Source organism: Rhagoletis pomonella, unplaced genomic scaffold (genome assembly GCF_013731165.1).
Source record: "Rhagoletis pomonella isolate Grant_MI unplaced genomic scaffold, Rhpom_1.0 Rhpom_scaffold_00002, whole genome shotgun sequence".
NCBI classification, from domain to species: domain Eukaryota; kingdom Metazoa; phylum Arthropoda; class Insecta; order Diptera; family Tephritidae; genus Rhagoletis; species Rhagoletis pomonella.
In genome coordinates this window covers 29866882-29893470 of record NW_023458556.1, presented here as the reverse complement: position 1 = coordinate 29893470, position 26589 = coordinate 29866882, and the positions used below count along the sequence as shown (strand labels likewise).

General features: G+C 32.5%; 1 protein-coding gene across 3 annotated transcripts in view; it reads left to right on the top strand.

The window, feature by feature from the left end:
- Positions 1-5616: 5616 nt before the first annotated feature.
- The window catches only part of LOC118733395 (integrin alpha-PS1), a 246410-nt gene continuing 225437 nt past the window's right edge, over positions 5617-26589 (top strand). For all 3 annotated transcript variants that reach the window (XM_036462764.1, XM_036462765.1, XM_036462763.1), the window contains exon 1: positions 5617-6173. In XM_036462764.1, the coding sequence (XP_036318657.1) occupies positions 5845-6173 (329 nt within the window). In that variant the 5' untranslated portion in view covers positions 5617-5844. The remainder of the gene's footprint in view (positions 6174-26589) is intronic.

The window sequence follows — 26589 nt, the reverse complement described above, 5'->3', positions numbered from 1 at the left end:
GACCAATCTACAAGATTTCGACTACCTGTAAGCTGTTTGAATTTAATATTAAAGATAAAATGGTTTTTGCGGTTAAAAGTTTAACCAACATCACAGCATGGCCTCTTTTTCTGGTAGATCTACCGTTTCAAACTTGGCTGTTTTCTCAGAAGACTGCTTATCAACTTTTCAGAAACGCCTTTAACAGAGTTTCGCATTCAATACTAGTTAAGAAATCGGCGGGCCTAGGCTCTCATTTCATATTCCTCCTTTGCCTGAAGTCCTATCTCTCGAATCGAAGGCGTGTGGTTGTCGTCCACAATTCACAGTCGTATTCTTTTATCGCGTAATCGGATGTACCCCAAGGTAGTATTTTGTGTCCTCTACTATTTGTTTTGTACGTACAAAAAAAACAGAGATAATGGGCATCATGCATAACAAGTGAGCTTACGCCTCGACTGGACTTTCAATACAAATTCGTCGAGCAGGAGCTCCCTTCACCAGTACAAAAACTGAGTCTGAGCTTAAGCTCACTTTTTATGCATGAGACCCAGTGTTTTCTTGAAAATTAGTTTTGCTACATTTTAAATTTGTACTAGATGTACCTAAAAATTGTATACTTGTACCGAATGAATTGTTAAATTGTAAAAGTACCGAATTAGGTACAATTCTAACTACTGTTCCATCACTGACTGATGCAACACAATTGTTGTTCACCCGAACATGTTGGATACAACTCACAGCTTGTTCGCCTGCAAAATCCGACACTGCTGGGAAAATAAAAAGTCTTGTATCCAACAGATACTATTTTGCTTTACGCCGGGGAGGAAGTACTGCGCGCGTACGCGTCGTTTTTACACGTCTTAACAAAAAAAAATGTGATAAAAAACATTATACAACTTAACAGTGTTAAGCTGACACCGAGTTTAAGTGACGATAGCGGAAATAGGCTTTTTTTGATTTAATCGCATGTAAACGAAACGAGTTTAAACGAAATTCGAATTAAATACTGAATAATGTATATATTTTCCAAAATGTTAACAAATAATTTCGCCTTTTTTTAAAGCTGAAAATAGTGCTTAATTTCGAATGCAAATAAAAACGAAGCAATAATAATGGAAAAACGATATGCGAATTAATTTATTGAATTATTGAAAATACATACATACATAAATTAAATGTAGTGCAAAGTGTTTGAAGTAACGAAAAAAAGCCGCTGGCGTGGCATAGATTGAAGTAAAGAATTACCTACGAATTAAAAAAAAAATACACAGGTGTAATCGCATTTGGGTTAGTGTGTGTGTGTGCGTTGTTTTTTTTTTGATTATACAACAAGTGGTAAAGAAATTATTTTATTTTGCGGTGTTTTTATGAGTGTTTTGTTTACAATTGTATGTATAAATGTGTGCGTACACGTAGCGGCGAGTTTTACTTATACAATATTGTAGGAATGTGTGTGAGCCGCCGCCTATCAATGTCGACAGCGATAAGAGTTCACACGAGTAAATGCATAGAAAATATGGAAATGTGTGCATATTTACAAAAACAAAAAGGCAATGGCAATGTGCTAGTTTATTTTACTGCTTGTTAATTTATAATACACGATCTTTTTTTTATTTTCCTTTGCTGTAATCGAAATGTATCCGAAGCAGCGTTAACCTATCAGCAGCTATACGTAGGATGTGATAAGAATTTCGGCACGCTGCTACTGTGAAATACATTTGCTCATACATATGTATATATGTACATAATTAAATTTTGAGGCTGAAAAGTTATAAAAAAGTGTACATTAGGATGCCTTTTTTTGCGACTATTGTTTTTTTTTAATTCCTACCTCGAAATTTAGTGGAACACACCTAAAAAACCTCCCTAAGAATTTGAATCCTTAAAATTAATATAATAATTAATATAAAAATAATAAAATACACGTCAACTTTGATTTTTTTTTGTAGGCCATTCAATTTTATACAAACAAGTTCTGGAACACCAAATCACTAACACCGATATATCTTGAGATATTGGGCTTTGAAGTTGAGGTAGCGTGGAATTTTCATTGTTTATTGAGCTAAATTGTAGAAATTGTTGATCAACTTCAGCCCAATATCTCAAAAAATATCGATATTAGCGATTTTTGAAACTGATGTTCCTACAAATTTGTCATTTACATTTTTTCTGTAGCTCTTATTGTTTACGAGATAGGGGCAAAATAAACGGGAATTTAATGAAAATATTGGGTTTGGTGACCCGTATTAATTCCCTGGTGGGAGTTAGAGTTACGCCGCAATGGACAGCATTCAATTCTGATTCTCATCCGTTATTGACCATAATTATATAATAAAATGCCTCTGAGCTGTAGAGTATTGAAAAAAATCCATATGGGAAATCTTTGCCCGTCTTGGGCGAGTAGTAAATGTTAATATTAAGGGTTAAAATTTTCAAGGAGTTTTTTTAGGTGTTTTCCACAAAATTTCGAGGTAGGAGTGAAAAAAACAATAGTCGCAAAAACAAGCACCCTAGTGTACATAATTAATTAGTGAGATGACAGTGGTGGGAAATATTTTGAAATAAATGAACCAAATTAAATTCAAAAAAAAAAAAAATATTAAGGAAAACATAAACTGAATTTTGTAAATTAAAAATACATAAATTGAATTAAATTATAAATAAAAATAAATCAAATTAAATTAAATCATATAAATGATTAAATTAAGCTAAATTAAATTTAAATAAAATATACAAAAAATTAGTTAAATTAAAACTAATAAAATAAAATAAAAAATTTAATTAAAATATGCATATAAAATTAAATTGAATTGCCATTGCCTGAACCAAATAAATTAAAAAAAAGTTATATTAAAATAAATATATATAAAACTATGTAAAGCAAATAGAAAAAAAAAATTAAATAAAATTAAATTAAATTAAACTTAATTAAATTGAAATAAGCTTGTATATGCATATCAAATTAAATTTAAAAAAATTTAAATAAAAAGTGATATTAACATAAATTATGCAAAATTAAATTGAATCAAAATATATAAAAAAGTATATTAAATTAAAGCAAATAACATAAAATTAAGTTATAATTTAAACTGAAATTAATTAAACCTAAGCAAATTAAATTGAATTTAATTAAAATAAATTTAACAGAATAAAATCAAAAAATTAATTTAAATCAAACCAAATCTGCAGAATAAAATAAAACTAAACTACATAAAGTATAATAAAGTAAAGCAAGATAAAGTAAAGTAGAAAATAGTACCTTAATCACAATAAAATAAATATAAATAAAGTAAAATAAATTCAAAAAAATTGAAAACAGTTCAAATGATATAAAATAAAATAAATTAAAATAAAATGAATTGAAATATAACAAAATAAAACGGAAAAGTTAAATAAAACAAAATTAAATAAATAAAACAAATATATTTAAAATCAAATAAACTAGAATAAAAAACCATAAATTAGAATAAAATGGTATGGAAACAAAATAAAATGAAATAAATTTAAATAAAATACCATAAGTTAAAATAAAATAAAAAGAAACAAAATAAAATAAATTCAAATAAAATAAAATAGAATTAAAAATTTAATTTAACTAAAATTAAATTAAAATATCCAAAATTAGATTAAAGTGTCTTGAATTTTATTAACGCTGTTTATAGTATCTATGCAAAATTTATGAAAATCGACGTGAAAAACATGAGCACAAACAAGCATAGCACTGCTGGCAGCAAAGCAAAGCAAAGAACAACACTTGAAAAGGTAAATAATACAAAAACAAAATACCAGAAAAGTGCTAGGCAACGACACTACCTGTTGCTCAGAGCTACACTCGTACTCGTAGTCGTGCATTTGCCAAGGTTAACTGTTCAGCATTGCTGCACATCTAAAGATACTTACTCACACACTTGCAGACGTACATAAGTGAATTTGGACATGGCTTTAATACTGTTGGCTAGCTCAGCATGGAGCGCGCTCAATGCGTAGCCGAGTTATGGCACCTACTCTGAAGTATTTAACTTTCACGTACATACATACATACGGTTAGAATATGGCTGAGATTCCAACGCAAATGTGGACAGGTAGAATGCAACGACAAGTGAGATTGCATGCATATAAAAAGTCATACATACATACATACACATATGCAAATGCATAATGCAGAAACACGTTCATATACATATGTAGATATGTATGCAGATAACCGGCATTAGAGTGGCGCAAACTATTCGCTTGCGATTAACGCAGTTTCTTTTGGATTTATAGTTTGTTTACGAATAATCTTTGTTACGCTATAACGTAAAGCACATAAGCAAAGTGAGAAAATGCTCACATTTCACGTATTTCACGGCCAGTACATTACCACTAATCCCAATACCGAGTCAAAGCAAATTCACAACACCAAAAGTTGTGCGCTTCAAACGTAAAAACTAGGAATGTACCTACCGAAACTATTGCCGGTGTAAAGTAAAAAAAAAACTTGGTAAAACGATTACGAATAGCGCAGTCAAAGAGAATAGAAAAAATAAATAAAAAATAAGGAAAACTTAAAAAAAGTTGAAGACAAGAAAAGCATAGTAACTGCGTCAAAGCACAAAGCCTAGTAACGCAATGAAAGCAGCAGCGGTAATAAAATTACAACAAAAAAGCAAAAAAAAAAAAATTTCGAAAAAACTCACAACGTGACTGCTGACCGGTTTCTATATGCATACATACATACATACTTAAGTATGTATATCAGTATTGTGCTTTTGTTGATGCTTTTAGCTGGCTGTTGCTGTTTTTGTTGCCATCGGCGCGGTTACCAAGTATTTAGATGGCCCAATGGTGTTAGTGTTTTTTTGTTTATTTTCTCGATGCTCTTTTGCGGTGCTTGTGCTCGTGTTTTTGGCCGTTTTCTTCATACTCCAAATGCCAAAGATTTTCAATTTGCTGTGCTTTGATTAAAAAAAAAGACAGCTACATAAATAAAGCAAAGATTTCCATTAAATCTTATCAGTAATATTTTTTAAATTTGTATGTATGAAATATTTGAATTTTTTTTTGTAATTAATTTATTTTAAAGGCAAATATTAAAAAAAAAACATACATATATATCAAAAAACAGTAGTGCATAAAAAAATACTGCAAAATTGCAAAAGAACTCGAAACCCTAAAAAATTTTGCAGATTTGTCAAAGCTGGTTATAAATAATATATAAAATATTTTCGAATTTCGAGTTCTCCAGCTTTATGCTTTTAACGGCGTGCCTTAAAAAGCAGAAATACATATTTGCTACTTAAAACTAAATATTAATTTAAAAGTAAGAAAGGAAAAGCTTGATGAAAAATCAGTCTAAATAAGCAGCTAAAAATGGGAAGAACCTTTACGAAACTCAAAATCGATTTTTTTTTTAAACGCAGTGTTTTTGTGCTAAAACTTTCTAAACAAAAAATTATTAGGTTTAGTGGAAAAGCGTTTCTGGAATTTGAGTAAAGATTTCGCAAAAAAATCCGATTACAATTTGCCTGCCGAAAACTCTAAAATTTATATTTGCTTTTATTTTTTTTTTTGAAGTTCATTATTGCTAAGTGAAAGTTTAAATAAAAAAATCACAAAAAATACGAAAACTTGAAGATCTAAGAAAAAGCTGCAATTCTAAGTATACAAATATGTTTGACAGCAAATTTTATTTTTATTTAAAATAATACCACAAAAATGCGCTCATAGCCAGCGCATTTAATCCGAAGTTTTATTTAAAAACTCATGAATACAAAATACTTATAATAATTACTTAAAATCAAATAGTAAAAAGAAAGTTTTTAGTTTAAAAAAGTGTCGTGTAAAATTTTCCAAATTTTGATAGCCAATAAACAACACAACATGAGTGGTTATTATATCAAACAACCGCCAATTGCATCCAGCCACTCGTCGGTGCAATGCCTTCGCAATAAACGTGCAAAAATTACAGATGCAACAGTTGCCACATGCAACACAGCAGCAGCACCCATTCGATTATTCCAAATAACAAGTTCGTTCCTGCTGTTACTGTTGCTTAACCTCAGCATTTCACACATTCCACGAAGTTGGGCCTTCAATCTGGAGAATCGTTTGCCGATCGTTAAATATGGACCACATACGAATTCATATTTTGGCTATTCGATTGCAACGCATACGGTGGGCGAATATAATTGGCCGAATAATACAAAATGGTGAGTGAAAAATATTTGAAAATAGTTATCATTCGCTTATGAACGCCGCGATTCGGGCACAGATGCTGACCTTTAAGAAAAAGGCAGATATCATCTATACGGTATTGAATATTCTAATTTTGTCTGTGACTTAGCATGACTCAGGATAAGCTTATAGAACGTATGATGAGTTCGAGAGCCGTTTCCTTTTAAACGTTGGCTATGAAAGCAATACCAAACATTGGAAAACTCCGCCCGTTGATATTTATTTTATAGCCCTTAAAGCAATATCACTAATAACAACGTGCGACAAAAACAACAAAACTTCAAATTACACGAAACAATCAATATACTCACGAAACTATGGGTGAGACTGGGTTTTTTGTTTTCCACTGTGACGGATTTTTTTTTAAAGGAATTTGAAATTTTAAAGATATGATTAATTCAAAACATCATTTGAAAAAATCATTGCAATGCAGAATAGCAATATGGGTACCAAATAAAAATGAAAATTTTGTAGAATTTGAAATATTTTTTTTTTTTGGTTTACAAGGACGAATAGGTATTGAAAATGCGCTGTTAATAAATCTTATTTTTTTAAGCTAATAAAAATTCGAGGATGAGGTCGTGTGTATCTTAGTTTCAAGGATATTCAAGGACAAAATTTTAAAAGGACACTTTAGCATTTAAGCTTTTTTAATTCTAAAGAATTTTCTCTTTCATTTGGTATTGTTATTCTGCATTGCAGTGTATTTTGTAGATCATTTTTTTAATTAATCATATTTTTCAAATTTTAAAGTCCTTTAAAAAAATGCGGACGGCAGAGAGAAAAACTATATAGTACTTACGCAGTTTTACTATAATTTGCCCATAGTTTCGCGAAATTTTTCTTTTTTAGTGTGTGAAATTTATTATCGCACGGTGTAACCAGCGCATATATTCCAACACCTTTTCAAATCTTCAAAACACTTTTCACGTGTTCGAATTATCTGTTAAACGACCTAACTTCGAGAAGACCATTCAACGTTTGTCAAAGTAAATGACAATTAAGGTAAACGACCTACACTATTTTATTTTGTTTGTTTGCTTTGAGTCTCTAATTTATGTGCTCCATTGTCTTCTCGTTAAAGGTTCACTTCCTAAACTTTTTGTCTTGCAATAAACATAGTGCATAGGACTGGTTTACCTACCAGAAATCTAGAGCCTGCTCTTTTCTAATTATAACAAGAAATATGTAAGTTTTCTGCAATATGTACAATCTACACATATTCTTCGCCACCCTGAAGCGCTGAATATCTACATCTTGTCTGTCTGGCGATACAGCAGCAGGCCATGGAATTGTTTGATTTCTTGTAGAGGAATTGGTATCTCCGTCGCTAATGAGGCGTATAAGAAAATGCCATCTCTTCCTAACTCCACAGCTCTTTCGTTAACTATGGTGTCCTGGGACCCGATAGTTACAGGTGGAGGGTTTCTGCAATTTCTTCCATATAACATAAACTTCTATTTAAGTAGATTTTAGTATATGAAAATAGAGCCTTGATGGCGGCCCGTCTATTTATCCGCTTACTCGGCGCATTTATTTCAGCATGAAAAATGCTACTGAAGCCAGGTTGATAAAAGAACCTGCAAATTTCCAGCTCAAATCAGTAAATGTGCGATGAATCTTCTACCATCTCCACACCCCTATCGCAAACGCAAACCTTTATTGTAGCTCCAAGAGACCTTTGGAAACTCAGGCGCGGGAGCACATTAATCACACATTAGCCTTGTCGAGCATAGCGCTGTACTGCTGTGACCATACCTCTGAATTCAAACGGATCCGATGCATGAAATCTCGTGACATCGTCCAGTAGGTCTTCAGGTCTTCTCCAGACTGGAAATGGAGTATCCATTTGCTAGTGAAGAGTATTAAGGCGGTCTTCTTCGCCTTAATGCTTAATTCCTCTTCTGTATCCCAGTCGGGGAAGTCTATCACCGTTTGGTTCGCCCGAGTGCTGACGGTCATCAGACTTTTGCCTCCGATGCTTACATAGAAGGAGCGAGAACACTCTTCTTTGCGCTGTACCACTATGCTCGTTCCACCGTGCGGTTATTTTGCTTAACCAATTCATGAGAATGGGCTGAATCTCATCTTTTAAGGCATGGTTGGAGACATTCAGCTACATAAGTATGCGCTAACCGTAGATGACAATCTGGCTCCATAGAAAAATTCTCGTATTTCCAGAAACCCAATCGATTTAATGAAAGACTCATGACTTAGGATCGACTTCACAGTCACTGTCGATCTGATATATGTACGGCGCAAAAAATGGGAACTTAACACTTGACAGACACTAAGCCAGCATTTAATAGTCTTGCTTGCCCAACTCTTCTTTAACTTTGCGCTCACTTCTCAGGAAAATTACAAATTCATTCAAACATAATTTGTTTTAAATTATCTATCTAAAAACCCCATAACCAATAACCGGTTTGCCACAGCCAACCACAGAATCGTCATTGAGTTACTAATTCATTCAACATAAATTTTCTTAAACAACTCAATTCATTTATGCAAATGAAATAAATAACCAATAATTTCATTCAACATTTATTTCAATGATGCAATTGCTGATGCAGCTGAATGAAGTCTAAAAAAAAAATATAAATAAAAATAATCTCAAGTTTTTAGTCAGAAGAATGCAGCATTTTAACTCTACGTATGCATACATACATACATACATATCGGACACCGTCTTCAAAAGGGGCACAACTCAAAATTACACGTTTGTTAGAAAATGCGAAAAACTATTTCTTAGCACATGATAATCATATAGGCCTTTGTTTTTTTTTAACAAATTATAACAAAACTTTGCTCGAGCTTTTGCTGAAATGTATGTAAATAAAGGCTCCTGTGCAAATTTTTAGCGCATAATTTCAAAAATTACAAATTTTGAGTTGTGCCTCTTTCGAAGACGGTGTGCTGTATGCATGTGGAATAGCCAACAGAGGCAAACGTACAGTCATAAAATCAACAAATCGTTTTGAAATACGACGCGCAAAAATGCAGATTTCAGCGAAAAATCTCGTTTTTTTTTTGTTTGCATTACACAAAAATTTTTGCAACTGTTTGTCTGCTTCTTTAAGCTCGTCGGCTGTTTTTTGTGCTAAGTTATTTTCGCCATAAATGCACAATTAACACCGCGGAGTTGCATGCAAAATTGATGTTGAAAATTGAAGTAAATATTTGAGAAAAAAATAAAAATAAATTGCAAATGCAATGGACGATTTTTTTTTTGCTGCTGATTGCGCAAATTGAAACGCAAATTGGACGATGAGTAAATCATCGCTCCGAATAAAATCCAAGAGATATGTTTTGGCAAAGCATTAAAAGGTAAATTTGCGCTTAATTTTAGCAAAATTTTAAGTGCTAAGTAAACTGTAATGTGATCGTGAAAAATGCAGAACGCAAACGAGTAAAAAGTGGATACAACCTTCACAAAAAAAAAATGCTTAAGCGACGATAAGCGCATTAGGGTGTTACGCTTTATATACTAAATTTTTTTTATTTATATTTTTATTATCGAAGTCACTTAGTACTAAAAGCGGTAAAAAAATGTAAATTACCTTAAAATCTTCTATTTACAATACCATTCCAGAAGGTATCTTAAAGCAAAAAAAAAAATAAATGCAGTTATTGTCTTTTGCCTTAAACATTTTTCTCATAAAGCTCACCCTATTACGCTCATCTCACATAAGCGTGTATAGGTATTGCGAAAATATTGCATTTCAAGCGAAAAACATTATCGTGACAAAAAATATTTGCTCGCCCGAAGAATTTATTATTTTGTTTCCAAGTATTTTTAAACGTTCTCCACTTCCTTCCCTAAGTACTGCAAATGTTTGATAAGACTACGAGTGCAAGATAATCTGATAGTAAATAATTTTGGTACAAACTTAAAATGACTGGATTTTTTTTTTTAAATTTGTTTTGGACTCATATATGTATATTTATCTTGTTTAGTTTTGGATGAGTCTACAATATTTACTTAAGCGCCTCAGCGCGATGATGTTTACTTTGCCTTGGGGTTGAAATGAATGAAATTCATTCTCATCCAGTTTTATCAAATGTAGAGCCTTTTTGAAAAAAAAAAATTTCTTAAAATAAACATATTGCAGTATATTTTGCGAGTTTGATTAAATTATTGATCAAAAAAATCGGTAATAAATGTTCGTTTTCCATTTTTTTAATCACAACCACAAACAATGCCTCTCTGTTGTGCTTAATTTTTGGTCCTTGGGCCTTGGCTGTTTTTATTTTATTGGTCATAAATTCGATAGTTTAAAGTACAGCTGTTTGTAATTTCAAGACCTTACAGTGCGCTTTCTTTCATCGCTGTCCAAATTGCTTTTTAAGTTATAATAATGTGCAAATTTCAAATGTCTAAAAAATCGCGTTGATTTTAGAGTTTCTTTTCTGACTGTCCTACGCATTTTTTCCATATTAAAAATTTTCAAAGTTTTTTTTTATGAAAAAAAAATGCGGGACAGTCAGCTAAAAAATCTCAAAAGTCAACGCAAATTTTTAGACATTTGAAATTCGCACATTTTATATTAAAATTTCAATGGGCTATAAAACTGCATATCTACCCTTAATTATTTTTAGAAATTCGAAATTAAAAAGTGCGCGATTTGCAGAATTTTCTTAAATTTCGTACACTGCTGCATCTTGGATTTTAATGGGTTTTGCTAAAATATAAGCCACATTTTAATACAAAATTAACAAAAAGATTTTAACATGTAAAACAATGCGAATATTAACAAAAAAGAGCCGTACGCTCAATTTTGGGAGTAACAGTACACACATACATATTTCCCCTACATTGTTTGCATCATCATAGATATTTCGAAATTTCAATATTTCTGTCATATTCTGTCATATACTACAGTTAATAATACGCGATGCCATTTTGGTTTAACATCGAACTAAACAATTTTGTGCAACATAGCATTAAAGACGCCACAAGTATGTTTCCGCTTAAACCCGATCACTATTTTTGGCGTATTAAAATTTTCCGAATGCAAAAATGTATGTACACCAATTTCCAATTGTATTCTCATACATATGTAGGCTTTTTTGGAGCACCAGACATTTGAAATGAATCCATTTTCAGAATTTTCCACCAATTTTCAATTTACTTCGCACAGAGTAAAATATACATACGTACATACATATGTATGTATCTACCTACAGACATAAATATGTGCGTATGATATTTGGCTTGTACGCAAATTTGTGCGTTTTTAATGTTTGCATAAATTATGGGTTAGCAAACGAGCAGTGCGTTAAAATATGCGCCATACAATTTTCGTATGCTATATTTAAAGCCAAAATGAGGAACAGTTTAAATATGTGGGAGCACATGTTCATACTTACATACATATATACATACATAATGTAGTATACCTACGGTGACCAGATTTCTGTGGACAAAAATCGGAACATTTCCAAAGCAACCAATCCGAATATACAATTTTGTTTTTAGAATAAAAAGACATAACAGCTTTTAATACAGTTTTAGTTAAAACAAAAAAAAAAAAACAGAAAAAAAACTTGAAAAATGATCGCAAAAAATTTATATATACGGTGGTGAACTTTAAATAGAGAAGAGACATTTTGGTAAGTTTAGGGTACTTTTGTTTGTTAAAAAATTATTACTATGAAAACATAGCTCAATATCAAAATTTCAAACTTAGTAGAAAATTTCTAAAAATTCGAGGAATTTTAACGAATGTTGATCGAAATTTTATACATTTTAATCAGATTTTTAAGAATTGTTTTCAGTATGCAGTTTTGTAGCCCATTCAATTCAAAGTGCAAGTTTGAAGTAGCTTGGACTTACCGTTGATTTGTGGAAATTTTTTGTTCCCGCATTTTCGTCCATAAAAAGTATGTTCGATAATTTTTTTACATGAAGAAGATGACAAAAAAATTTACAAAAATCAACGATAAGTCCTAGCCACTTGAAAATGGCACTTCATAATAACATTGAATAGTACAAAACTGCATACTCAGAATGTTTCGCAGAAATCTAATTAAAAAGCTCAAAATTTTGATGAAACTTTGTCGAACTTATCTAAATTTTGGACAACGCTTTGACTTACATGGTCTTTGTAAGATAACGAACTCAAAACAATTATTAAACATTAAATAATTGAAAGGGGAGTAGGCAAAGAATGCTAAAGTGACTCTTCCCTATTTATATTTTCGCCACTGTATCTACATCTTATATTTTTCATATCTATGCATTTTTTAGGGAATTAGTATTTTTTATATTTTCACTAAATTCAAATTACAATCGTTTCATGACAATAGAACTTAACAAATTATTATAAAAACCTTAAAAAACATAAGACAAGAGTGATAGACTGCAATGCAGCAAGAGTACCAGTTTGACAGAATAAAACATAACCAAACATGTTTACGGCTCCCTTATATTCCATGTTCTTTGTGATAACGAAAGTTGCTGTCACGTTTGTACGAAAAATTGTTTTGGGGCCAGAGTACAGGGGGCACTGAAAATCGGGTTTTATTCGATACAAATATGAAAAATCGAGGCACTTATACGCCACGACTTTTAACAAATATTCAGCGAAATCATTTTCTCAAAATCGGTAATGTCCCGCCAAAATCGGCACGAATGGTCACCATAAGTATATCCCCCATAAGTCACATGTATGGGTGCCGCCTTTGCGGTGTCGGAGGCGCCGTTTTGTTGGCAAGTAAGCAGCGCCATACGTAATTTTTAGGGCGTAGCAGAATCGTCTGCCGCTTCTGTTTTTATCTTGTAGGCTGACTATGTTGTTTTTTGGTACGTACATACTTACATACTTACATACCTAAATATCTACTAACTTATCTACGCATGCCATAATGCCAAAAAAAGTAAAACAAAAAAACATAAACAATTATGAAGTACATATGTATATCTAATAGTGTGGTAACATATGTATATCTAATAGTGTGGTAACGTATGTACATTAGGGTGGTCCAAAATAAGTAAAGTCGGAGTTTTAATGCTCTCACCCCATAGGTTTGTTCTCTGGTTCTCTTCAGCAGACTTTCGGTAACAATAAGCCATTTGTTTATTTAACCACTTTTGTTTATTTAAAGATGTTTTATTTATCCCCCATTGCATTTTCTAAAGATTTTGACGGACTCATAAAATATAGTTACTATGAAAAAATTGTTAAAAAAATAATTGGGTATTATTATTGGGAATATCCCGAAGAGAAAGAGGGCTTTACGGTCGAAAAGTTTTGATTTTCAAGAATTCTACACCATTTAATTTTTTTTACATGCAAATTTGGACCACCCTAATGGACATATATATCTATGTTGCTCACTAAGTGCAATGATGTCATTATACTACATCCAAACAGATGCACAAACATATGAATCCACATACAAATGTATCTAACTGTATACAAAGCATTAGTTTTTTGTGGTTTGGCTTTTAGCGTTTGAGCTAGGAAGCTTTTAGTTGATTTTCTGATATTTTTTGATATCTTGTTGGAATTTGCTCTTTTTTGCTTATTAAAAGCAAAATTTTTTGCTTATGCTTTATGCTTTTGCTGTTAAAATTTTAATTGCTTAATTTTTGGCTTCCCTTGTCGATTATCGACTATTCATTATAAAACTGCAAAGATAATTTTTCATTGCGGCTACACTTTATTTTTTATGATTAGCTCTCAGCACGCCATATTTTATTGCCTACCACGGTTGCCTTTTATGTAATTTAGGTTGTACGTGAACTTGAATAATTGTAACATTTATGGCAGATGTTATTAAAAATTCAATTTTTTAACCTTCATTTATGTGTGGTCGTGATAATATTACAATGTATCGCGTATTTATTGCTTTAGCGTTAGCTGACGCACCTAAGTAATCTTAGTTGCTGTAAAAAGTTAAACGACATGAGTTGATTGGTAATTGTAGTATCTACGATTAGGGACAGTACAATTTTTAATAGGTGTCTTAACTGTTTTTGTAAAGTATTTTTCCACTTGATTAGAAGGGATCACGCACCCGTCTCCTATAACTCCGATTTTTCTTTATGATCATCGGATGGGTTTCATATAGATAATTGCTTTTCCCTATCGAATATTAGTACTTCCCGAGATATTCACTACGTTGTTCGATTATTTGCATTTTTTTCGAAAACCGGTTTTATTACTCACTTAGTTACAGTAACACGTAACAACAGTTTGTTAAAAATCATGACCAAAATTACATATGACTGCTTTAATTTAGAAATAAATAAGGCAAAATAAGTTCGAAGTACTTTGGATTACAAGCAAAACAGAAAAAAAACAGTGAACAATTTTTGTTAGGTTGTCCTTTTATTTTGAAGTAATTTTCTGGAAAAAGGAAAATTTTTCAGTATTCAAATATGCGATTATCTAATAAAATATTTCGAATTTCCTTTTCAATAAAATAAAAATTAAAAATTTTATATGGGTTTTCACCTACCCAGTTTACTCGATTGTAAAAATCCGGTTTACTTGGTATTCGAAAAATAAAGATGTAAAAAAACCGGTTGAAACGGGGTTGGAAAAACCGAGTCGATCACCCTAATATTGACTTTAAAAGTTTCAGCTTGTATGGGAGGTCCCACGAGCCCTTTTCCAATAACCACCATTTTTCTCCGTGAGTATGGGATTAAATAATTCTAATCATATTATGTACATTAGGGTGGTCAAAAAATGCATGTGAAAAAGTAAAGTCGCAATTTTTATGCTCTCACCCCCTTCTATACCGAAAAAATATACCCCTGCATTTCTATTTTGAAATCAAAAAATATTTAGAGGTCGCTCAAAGCGCTCAAAGTTTTTCACGCATTTTATATGGGGAAAGAACAACATTTCGTAGAAATGGTGTAAAATTCTTGAGAATCAATATTTTTCGACCGATCTCTTCAGGAGATTCCGCCAAAATCCCCAGAAAATGGCAAAAAATGCAATGGGCGGATAAATAAAAATTTTTTAAAATAAAAAAATGATTCAGTAAACAATTGGATATTGTTATTGGAAGCCTTCTGAAGAGGACCAGAACTGCTGCGGTGCCAAACCTTCGTCATTTTCTGACCTTGGAACCAAACCTTGAATGCGACCGTATTGATTTGAAAATCACCTCAAAAATACGGCTCGATTCAGTTCAAAATCGCAAGTTAAATTTTCACGGAGAAGTGAGGCCTTTTATGAAAAGTTTGTCGTAAATGCTTTTAGTATATTCAATGTTTACTTTAAAGCAATGCTAACCTCAGATTGCTCTTAGTTAGTGGCCTCTGAAGTGGCCATCACTGCCCTCTTTGCGAAGGCTCAACTTCAAAAGCTTCTCAAAGCATCAACCGCGAATACTTTATCGGCATCTTAACCACGCTCATTAACTGATTCATCAACTGCTTATTACCGATGAGTTAAGACGAATTGAATTTGCGTGGCTACAGGTTGCTTCTATCGCTTTTGTTGCTACTCGGAAAACAATAATTAACCTTCAGTCGAACATCAAGTACTTACTCAATTCACGCTCATCAAAATGCCATAAACGTTACTTATTTCATTTCGTTTCATTTGATTATTTTTTCTCTCTCTCTCTCTCTCTCTCGTTTTTATTGTCCTATAATTTCATCCACACAATTCGATTAAAAGTTTATGCAAATAAAATATTTTTATTGGCAGTGATTGCTGTTTGCATTCAACATAAAATGTTACACACCCCACAACAAGTAAATAATTTTATTTGCAAACAAATTGATGCAGTGCGCGTTGTTGGTAAACAAAAAAAAAAACAAAATAAATACATAGTAAATATAAATTGGCAAAATTGAAGGAAAAAAAATTAAAAAAAAACCATACACAAATTAGAATTGCAAGGAGCGTTACAGGCTAACCTAATATTCGCGGCTTGCGTTTTGGTACGCATGCCGTCGAATTTGTTTTTTTGCGTCACCCGAAATTGACTTGCATGCGTTTGCATTTGATTTCATTGAGCGAAACGTCAAATCAAAATGTCACGCAGAACAAAAATTGGAAATTGAGTTAGCTTCATACGCACGCCGTTCAATTTCGGTTGATCTCATAGAAGTTGCATGTGCATGAGAAATTTTTGACAATAAATTGGCGGCGTGCGTGGATATTAGGTTAGCCTGTTAGGCATACATACATACATATATTACTCACACAACAGTACAATAAAGTAATCGAAAAATTTACACCGTACAAATGATGCAATGAAAATAGCACAAAATATTCATAACATATATAGAGAAATACATCTATACATACATATGTAGATATGTCGATTTCATTTGGTTTTACAAAAGTTACTTAATGTTATTAGCATTATTTTTTTGTTTTTGTTGTAGTTGCTATTTGTCATTTGTTGTAGTTGCTATTTGTCATTTGTTGCCTTAGGCAATTAATTTCATCTCAATGAACGATTGGAAGTCGGCCGATGCTTGAACTCAACCAAGTCTGGCTTTGCGTCGTTATTCAATATTTATTTATTAATTTTTTTCTCTAAGGCACTGAAGGTCAATTATTATTAGTTTTTTGTTTAAAAATGTGTTTATATGTACGCACGCACATTTGATTTTCTAATACATATGTATGTATTAGGGTGGACCTGAAAAATAGTAAAATTATGGGGCACTCCTTTACGAAATAAAGACAACAGCGAAAATTTTAAAATTAAAAAAAGTGTTTAGTTAAATTTTTTAATCGCAAAAAAAATTTTGACTTTGACCAGCTGTAACTCAGCGTGTTTATGAATTTATATCAATAATTTTCAATAATGTGTCAAACTTAACAGATGTCAAGTCAAATTTGGACAACTTTTGCGATTTAAAAAAAAAATATATAGTATATATTTTAATTTTTCCGACCCCTCAAAATTTTGTTTTCGTGAATGCCTTTATTTTATACGTACAACAAAATAAAGAGGAGACCCATGCAAAATTTAGAACTGTATATTGAAAGGACCACCTTAACGTGTATGTTATTCATTATTAGTTGGTATTTTTATTGCTAATCATATTGTGCTAATATTTAAAGTATTTCCTGTATTACTGTACATATTTGCATTTATTTTTCTATAGTTCAGATATTATTTTATCATAGTCGTTTTCAGTGATTCACACTTTGATTTTTACGTTTGTAAGTTTGTAAGTTTATTTACTGCCTTTTGCCTTGACTTTATTTGCTTGTTGACTTTGATTGCATGGTACATTAAATTGCATTTTTTTAGATTTAAATTGGCGAAAAACGTGCTCAGTGCATATTTATCAACAGCTGTAAACCAAGGATGGTTAGATTCCTGAAATCCATTTAAATTTTTCGATTTTATGTGCCGTAGAAATTATGTCAAACACGCTTAATTGATCACTGAAAAAGTTGATGGAATATTTTGCATGCAAGTTGAAAAATATTTAGGCCAATGATAAAAAATTTAAATTCAATGTTAGGTGCATTGTGCATTGTACATACATACATATGTACATACAAGTTTAGGTTCAAGCGGTCCCTGGTGCTTCAAAAAATCCCAAAATCAAAAAAAAACTTTAGGCCGATTTTTTGCGTAGAATCTTTACGATCTACGTTATGTTTACGGATCTGATTTTTGAATTGAGACCTTTATGATTTTGAAACGCATCTTTCCCTTTGAATCAGTTCGTGGAGTCAATGAATCTGAGCATTTTCCATCAGCTCAACTCTCCCGCTGCGCTCAGATCCTTTGCAAATTTTTTAACTTAAAATATTTTGTACACTTTTGCATAATGCAGGGCATTCCCACAAAAGTTGCCTGATAGTTTTGCGTTTTCTCATTTAAGTCATATGTGGTATACTCCTAATTGTGCTGCAGATCCCGTTAAAAGAATATGGCTCGCAATAAGTTCCATGCTAACGATATACATATCGCTACCTAAAGGTGAAAAGGATCCAAGTCCACTCTTTTTTTAGAATTCAGTTTTTGATGCGGAATGACAGATAATGCCAAACTATATATATTTTTCGTCTCTCCTGAATAATTAAAAAAAAAATGGGCTTGTCATCTTTTCACCTTTAGGTAACCATATCGAGTATTTCCTCTTCGTACGTGTTTATTTTAGGAACAATTCCTTAATACTGAGCTTGCAGAAAGCAGATGACATGCCTTACCTTTTCCATGCCGGTAAAAGTGGTGCGAAGTTACTCTTTCTTGCAAGTTCGTCTCTTTTTTCGTTTCCTGATGCAAAGCGAACTGAAAGATCTTCGGCAGTTCGCTATGTCTACCGAATTAATTATTATGGCGAATTATATTGCCTGCCGAAGTAGATATAAATTTGATTTGCTGTGACGTAAAATATCAACAGCTTCGGCGTATAGTCGCTAGTTCGGTCTGAAAGAAGCTACATTGGTCTGAAAGACGGGATCCGAAGTTGCCCCGCCTACTCCCTTATCTAGCTTGCACCCATTAGTATGGGACCGTATCGAGTTCTCAAGTTTCGGGAGTCCTTCTGCCTATCATTCTTTTGTACCTATTCCGTTTTGCATGGTAGGTGTTGCTTTCCAAGAATGATGGTAGTAAGACCGCTTATGTAAAGTTTCCAGAATTTTAATGTTTGTAGTAATTTAGACAAAAGAGATGAACATTGACTGAGTCACCGACCGAAATTCCAACATGCATTATTTTACTAGCAAAGCTTTGGTTTCGGTAGATGCTATAATAAAACAATGTTGTGTTTTTTTTAGAATTAATCATTGTTGTAGGGACTGAGTGATAGCATGCTCTTTGGAAACTACTAGTATTTCGCATTGGAACATAGGGAGACAATATTTCCGCCTTTAGATGAAAGTCTAAATTGGGGTATCTAATTCCTATTTGTAAACAATAATAATTCGGTAGACATGTAGTGACATGTGTGGGGTCCAGTGTTGCCGTTTTAGCCCTTTGGTGGCTAATTTTGGCTACCAAATTCTTTTTTTGGCCACAAAAATTTGAAATTGCCCCTAGCCCTTTTTTTAGCCCTTTTCAAAATTTATTCATCATTGACATTAAAATTTTTTATATGATTTTCATGAATTTAACTCTTCGCTCATAAAGCGAACGGGTTTCCTTTAAGGCAAATAAACTGTTCATTGTGTCGCGAGCTTAAGTGATGGAAAAAGTTTGTTTATCGGTTGCTTCTTTTACCTTTAAGTAACGCAGAAGTTGAAAGGACGTTTTCTATAATAAATTTCGTTAAAAATAAGCACAGAAATAAAATGAATTTTGCAATGTTAAACGCTTTATTAACTGTAAGATATGGCTTAAAAAATGTACAGAAATGTTGTCATGATTTTGAAATTACAGATGATATCGTCAGGTTAATGAGAAATGAACAAAATTGTAACGACGAAGAATCGCTTAGCGATGATAGTATTGATATAGATATAGATATTTAATGTGTTACAAAAATGTTTATAGATTAAATTATTTTACTGAGTTCATTAAATGAATACTCTTTTGTTTGTTTGATACATACTGCGTCGGACAATAATAAAGCACCGACATTTTAATTCTTTGTAAATTATAACATAACATTTTAAAAATTTCTTTTACAAATGGATATTTTTCGAAGCATAGTTTGAAATTATTTAAGTTATTTAGTATTGTCCGACACTGTATATAGATATGATTCTAGTACTTATGTATTCTTAATGTGATCTCATTTTATTGTTTATGTAAGAAATTAATTTTTAAACTGTACATACATATGTATATGTATATTTTTTACGTTTCTGGGCTGTTATCTTATCCATTAACGATTTAACTATACTTTAAAATAGGTAAGTTGGCGGCCCTTAATATGCTTTATGTGTTACACAACAAGTTTTTTTGTTGAATAAAATATTAATTCTTTCCAGAGTTCATTGTTTTTCTATATCATTACTTATAGAAAATGTTTGCGTGTATACTTATATATTTATATGTAGGTAAAAAATTTAGCTACCATTTTTAGCCAAAACGACGATTTTTACCTCTTTTTTAGCCCTTTTTTAGCCTGAATTTAGCTACCGCTAAAAATTTTTCGCGGCAACACTGGTGGAGTCTGCGCGGGGCTCCCTCTAGGATTTTACTAATAGCGCAGCCACTCAGCGGCGCAGCGTAAACGTACGATTACGATTTAACGTATACTATATAAGAAAAGGTGTGTGCATGACATTTTTCCTCAAGATAACTGAACAAACCCGTGGGAGAATAGAGAAAGTATTGCGTGCCAGAAATGATTTTAGTGACAATGAAATTAAACTAAATCTTAGACAAACAATGAAAAATAATAAAGAAAAAGAAAAACAAGTGTGAATACATTGAAAAAAAAAGAGTCGTGACCACTGATAACAAGCCCCTAGAAAAGCGCAATAATGCGCCAAGAATGTGTAGTAAAAAGACAAAACAAAGCATGAGTGTTAAAAGAAGTACTCGTAAAATATTGCCAGCTTGGATAAAAGACAATTTTAGTGGCGACACTTAACCGAAAAATGCGCCGTGCACAAGCACTGTGACAGACGGAGAAGCAGCCAATAAAAAATCACATAAAATAAATACCTTTGCCTTACTAAAACGCGGCGTCTCAAAGTTAATGGACTACACTGCACACTAACGAGTCATAAAAATGAGGGCACCTGCATCGAAAAGGAGTGAGAAAGAGTGCACACATAAAATGCAGCAACAACATTGAGAATACATTCGTAAATTTTATGTTTGCGCCACAGATGGACCACACTTCAAATACGCAGCAACAGGCAATGAACTAAAACGTGCAGAACACAAAAATGGAAAAATTTCAAACTTACAAGAAGTTAACCCTCAAAAACGATACTGGGTCGATGGCATGTAGTAAGAGTTTAGCAGCGCAGCAAAACGAGTGCGTGAGAGTGTGAGAGAGAGAGAGAGTGGAAAATCATTAAAATTGGAGATGCAATAAAATATGCACAAAAATCACGTGCATTTCCTAAGGCAGCTGCTTAAAAGAGGAAGTGAAAGAAAGAATTCTAAATAAAAGACTTTGAAATAAAAGAAAATTATTTGAGTGCTGGCATATTGCAAGTCACGTGCAACACACGCAGACGTGGCATTGTGGCATTCATTTGTGAAATTGTTTTTGTTTTATCATAGAAATTGGCTGCAGGCTAACTGGATTGAGTGACTGATTTTTAGCTGTTTTCCTGACTGCTCCAAGCGGTTTTGGGAGCACATAATTTTGTGAGTTGCAGCAGGCATTATTTTCAATTTTTTTTTCAATTTTCTTCGGGGAGAAATATAATTAAAAAAAACCGCCACAAACAATTTGTGCTGCTGGCTAATAAATTACTCACTTTCATTACGTCCAGCACGTTTGCGTACTCCTCAATAGCTCAAATGCGTCGTGATATGAAGTTATCGACAGGATGTCAAGATTATACCTGTTAGATTGTCGCTTAGCGATAAGCAAACGAGGCATTGAAATGGAAAACATGAAATATGTACGTACACACGTTGGAAAAAGTGCATTCTTGTACCTTCGTCCTGCGTTATCGCACCTGATCATTGTGGACAGCGACAGCACGAGCGGCGGCGCTTGCTGCCTGTGCGAATGCTTTGATCCTAATTTACGAGGCAGCGCATACAAGAGAAAATGAAAAAAAAAAATTAAAAAAAAAATGTTGTAGCATAAATTGTCCGCCGACACTAACTTCGCTTGACGCCGCGCTACAATCGTTTGCTTTTGGCTGTTCAAATATTGTAAAGTTGTATGTACTTTAAAATTCCAAAAAGGTCCCATCCATTTCCATCTTTCCACTTTCATGCACGCTCCTCGTAGTAGTTGCATACATACATACATACATACATATGTACATACGACTGCCATCATGCCACATTGCTGGCCAACGTCATTTGCTGTCAATTCGAAAGTGTTGCAACATTTGTCATTCTTTCACTTTACCATTTCAATTGACATTTTTCAATGTCGCAACTCATTTGCCGGTTTTGTTGTAGTGCGGTTGTCCGTTGCACTAATGAGACTTTCTTAATTTTTAAAATTTTTTCCCCTCAAAAATTCAGCCACACAAGCCCGCTGTTCGAGTAAAGAACGACAATTTTTTTACGGTATAGGGATTTTGTGAAAACTTATTTTACCTAGTTGGGGATTATGAGTTATTAATGTGAAACTGGAAACGATTTGTTTATGCTGACATTTGACACAGGTTCTTTAAATAAAAAGTTAATGACTTTAATGTACAAAAATAAACGCTTTACCGTTAAAGGTATTCCATTAATCAAGAAAATAGGTAAAACAATAAATGAGGTTATTATTGCTTAAGTGGCTTTACAGCAAAATTAACAAACGTCTTTAAACATGCTTGAATTATAATTAGTGCTGGCTTTGATTATTGCTTCGAACAGCTGGAATTGAAACTAGCATTTACTTAGTGGTGGTACAACAAACTACATACATACATGCAGTGACTCAAACAAATGACCACGTGTTTTTTTTAATATTCGTAGTATTTTTCCAGCAAATTTTTTTTTTGTTATTTTTTTATAAAACTATCGTCTAAGCTGCAAGCAAAACCGTATAAATCACAGTTTCAAACTTTATAAAAAATTGAGGAAAACTCAACAAATTTTCATCAAAATTTCAACTTTTTATTCTGATGTTTTAGAAAGTTTTCAAGTATACAGTTTAATAGCACATACAATTTTAGTCTAATGAAGTGCAAGTTTCAAACGGCTAAAAATTGCGTTGATTTTTGAGAATTTTTTTTTGGAGGCTAATTTTTCGGGTTTTTAATATAACAAGCGCCATTTACAAAAACGTGGATATTTTGAAATTTTGTTGCTGACGGTCTCCCGCGTTTTTCATATGAAATTCATTCTTATATGAAAAAGGTGCAAAAATCCGTCACCAAAAAAAAAAAAACATTCTCAAAAATCAACGCGATTTTTAAGCCGTTTAAAACTTGCACTTCATTAGACTAAAATGGTATGGGCTATAAAACTGCATACCCAAAAATTTTCTAAAAATTCAGAATAAAAAGTATAAATTTTGATGAAAATTTGTTGAATTTTCCTAAATTTTGTTCAAAGTTTGAGACTGTGATTTACACGGTTTTGGTTAAAGCTTAGTCGATATTTTTATACAAAAAACATTACGAATATTTGAAGAAAATCAACACGTAGTCATTTGTTTGAGTCACTGTATGTACATAGGCTTTACATATTAACTAAAAACGTCTAAAAGATTTATATAAAAAAAAAACAAGTTGCTTTCTTTCCAAGTTTCATTACAAAATAGCTAATGTATGACCTTTAGATTCTGCAAAATATCTTATTTAAACTCTTATGCTCTTCTTTGTGCCCCTTCCATTTTGTATATGCTAAGGGAAATGGATTCAATCTATTGGCTATTGTGCTTTCATTTCACTGCTCTCCCCAAACTAGGTACATATTCATAAATAAGAAATCTCAATAAAAATGATAATTAATATGTGCTGCAAATACGAACATCACTCTGAAAAAGTAGCAAAATGTACACACACGAATAAATATATGAACCCATACTCCATCTCCATATTCGATCGGCTGACATATTTTTGTTAAATTTTGGAAATATCGATAACCTATTTATCAAAAAAGTGATAAGAAAAAATAATCACAAAATTTGTCACACCACTTAATAGACGACAGTCAATTTGCAGAACTAATCGTTCCTAATGCGGTACTAATTACGTAATATGAGTGTATTGTACATTTTTAGTACTAAATGTAATCGTAGTATATATGTATAAGTATAAACATCATGTCGATAAACATTCTACTAGGTACAAAGGTATACATATCATTTATTGCGTAAATCGCTGGCACACACATAAACTCCATTGAAGTTCTATTATCTGGAGCAGTATTATCGCTCCAAAGTTTTTCTTTTTAACTAAGAAATTAGAATTATTTTGTTCTGTCTGTAAAAAGCATTGTGGCTTCAAAGAATGCTGAGAGTACTAGGTTAGATTCGGCTAGGTTGAAATGGCTGCTAGGCCTATGCCTCCCTTCCAACTGTGATATCTCTGCAGGGCTTTCGACAAGTTGTTTAACAGGTACACGTAATCTTTTTCTGCTAGTTACAAATCGTTTAAAGATATCCATTATAGGTCGAATTTTATAGTCTCCTTCAGAGATCTACGGCATTCAATAAGAAATTTTACATATTCTATGTGTGAGTCTAAACTTTGAAGACTGCCTCTTTCTCTGAGAAGATGAAAACTTATTCTGTTGATCTTAAAGCGAAGTTTCCAGCTGCCTTCTGGATGTCCAATACTAAGCTTGGTATATATTGCTATATTTAAGAAACCTAGTCCCTCAGTTCAGATGTGGAAACTTCTCCGCCGATTCTTTCTTCAAGTAATTCGTCGGAGGCGATTTCACCCACACTGTCTGTCTTGGTTGGTAGGTCACATCCTTGGTCTTGTACCACTAAGAAGTTCCTTTTTAAGTAAAGTACTGTGTGGGTGCAGCAGTTTAATGCTGGTTCGTCGGTATTATTTGAGAGGCTTGCCCTCTAAATGCTGTAATTGTCCAAGAAAACTGGCTTCCGTATGGCCTTTACAGCTGTCATTATGAGTTGTATAGGAGGTATTTTAATACTGAGGCATACATATGACAGAAAAGTGATTGAGGGCACATGCATAGGTATGTACATTGTAGTCGGTACGGATGGGTATCGTCTGAGGTGACTTTTAGTGATGAGCCTTGTCTCACTTCATAGTAGTGCAAATTATTTTATATTTTAATATGGACAAAACCTACCATAGAAGAAAATCAAAAAACTTGCCAACATTCACCAGCGAACGCACATTTTTATGTACATTAGGGTGGTACAAAAAGAAATAAAGTGGGAATTATAAAGATCTCACCCTCTAGGATTGTTCTTGATCGGCAAAATACCCCGATTTTTTCGATCGCTCAAAACGGTCAAAGTTCCTCATCGATTTTTAATGAAAAAAAATCAAATTTTCGTAGAAATGGCATAGAATCCTTAAAAATCAATATTTTTTAATGGGAAAACTCTTTTTATCTCCAGCAGACTTCAATAAACAATACCCAATTGTTTAGTTAACCATATTTTAGTATTACCTCTCATTTATAGGTCTTCCAAAAACCACAAAATACATTAAAAATTGAAAAAAAATTGCAACTCTGTAGTCTAATTTAATATAAAGTTATGGTTAAACAAGATTAATCTGTTTAAATAATTTTTAGAATTTAAATTTTTAGCTTGTTGGTAGTAATTGGTTTAATTCGTCATGAAAAGCTGAAAAATTTAGAAAAATTTTGCATTTTCTTGGGTCTTTAGGGAACCCATAAAAACAGTTAATTTTTTGGAGAGAAATAGAGTTTTCCGTTTGAAAAATATTAATAGGATTATACCTAAAGCGTTGCTACGAAAATTTGTTTTTTTTTTTTTTAATTTAAAATGCATGGCAAACTTTGAACGCTTTTACCGATCCATAAGCATATTTTAATTTCACAAAATCTTGGGGAGATTTTTTTTCGACATAGAAAAAATATCCGACATAGGTTTTTTCCCCCCACGCATTTTTAGACCACCCTAATATACATAAATATGCACGTATGTATAAACCTGACCTCTTATAATGTTATGCTTGAACTTCACTTGTTCCTTCTACATATATGCATAATATTTTACCTTTATTTTTCAAGTGAAAGATGACAAGAGAATAATGAAACAAAAGAATAGGAAGTGAAGAACCCAACTTAAGCTGTAAAAGACAGGTCGCTGTTAAATAACTGAGAATACAGGCATACAAATACATAAATACTCATCGAAATACATAAATACCCATAGAATCACCTACACTGAGTTAGTACTAGTATATCATCAGCCAGAGACACAACACAGTTGTAATTCTCTCAAAGGTCAAAGAAAACTCAGCTTGAAGTGTTGAAGTGTTTTGAAAATATTTAAAACGATGGCATTTAAATGTAAATGCGCCTCTTGCAGTAAGAAGAGCTGTGCGAGAAGTGCGAGATAATAATTTGAGAGCTTAAAGTAAAGTCTAAATCATTTTTGCTATGTTTTTGTAGAAACATTTTCTCAAAGCGGCTTAAAACGATGCATAAATAGTTGAGGTGGCAACTTTGTAGCAACAAGCCTTAAGCCTACAAGACTTAATAGAATAGAGTAGTGAAAAAATCTTACGGAAATGAAGCATTAGCATGTAGTTAAAGGGGATAATAAAGTTGCATATTATTTTAGAAATATGTAGCAACAAATCTTATTGATTGACTCGCAACAGCAAAAAAAGAGGTTTCAAGTGTGAATGCCTTTAGAATATGGTGCTGCATGCACCGGGTTCGTTGACTAGCACTTGCCAC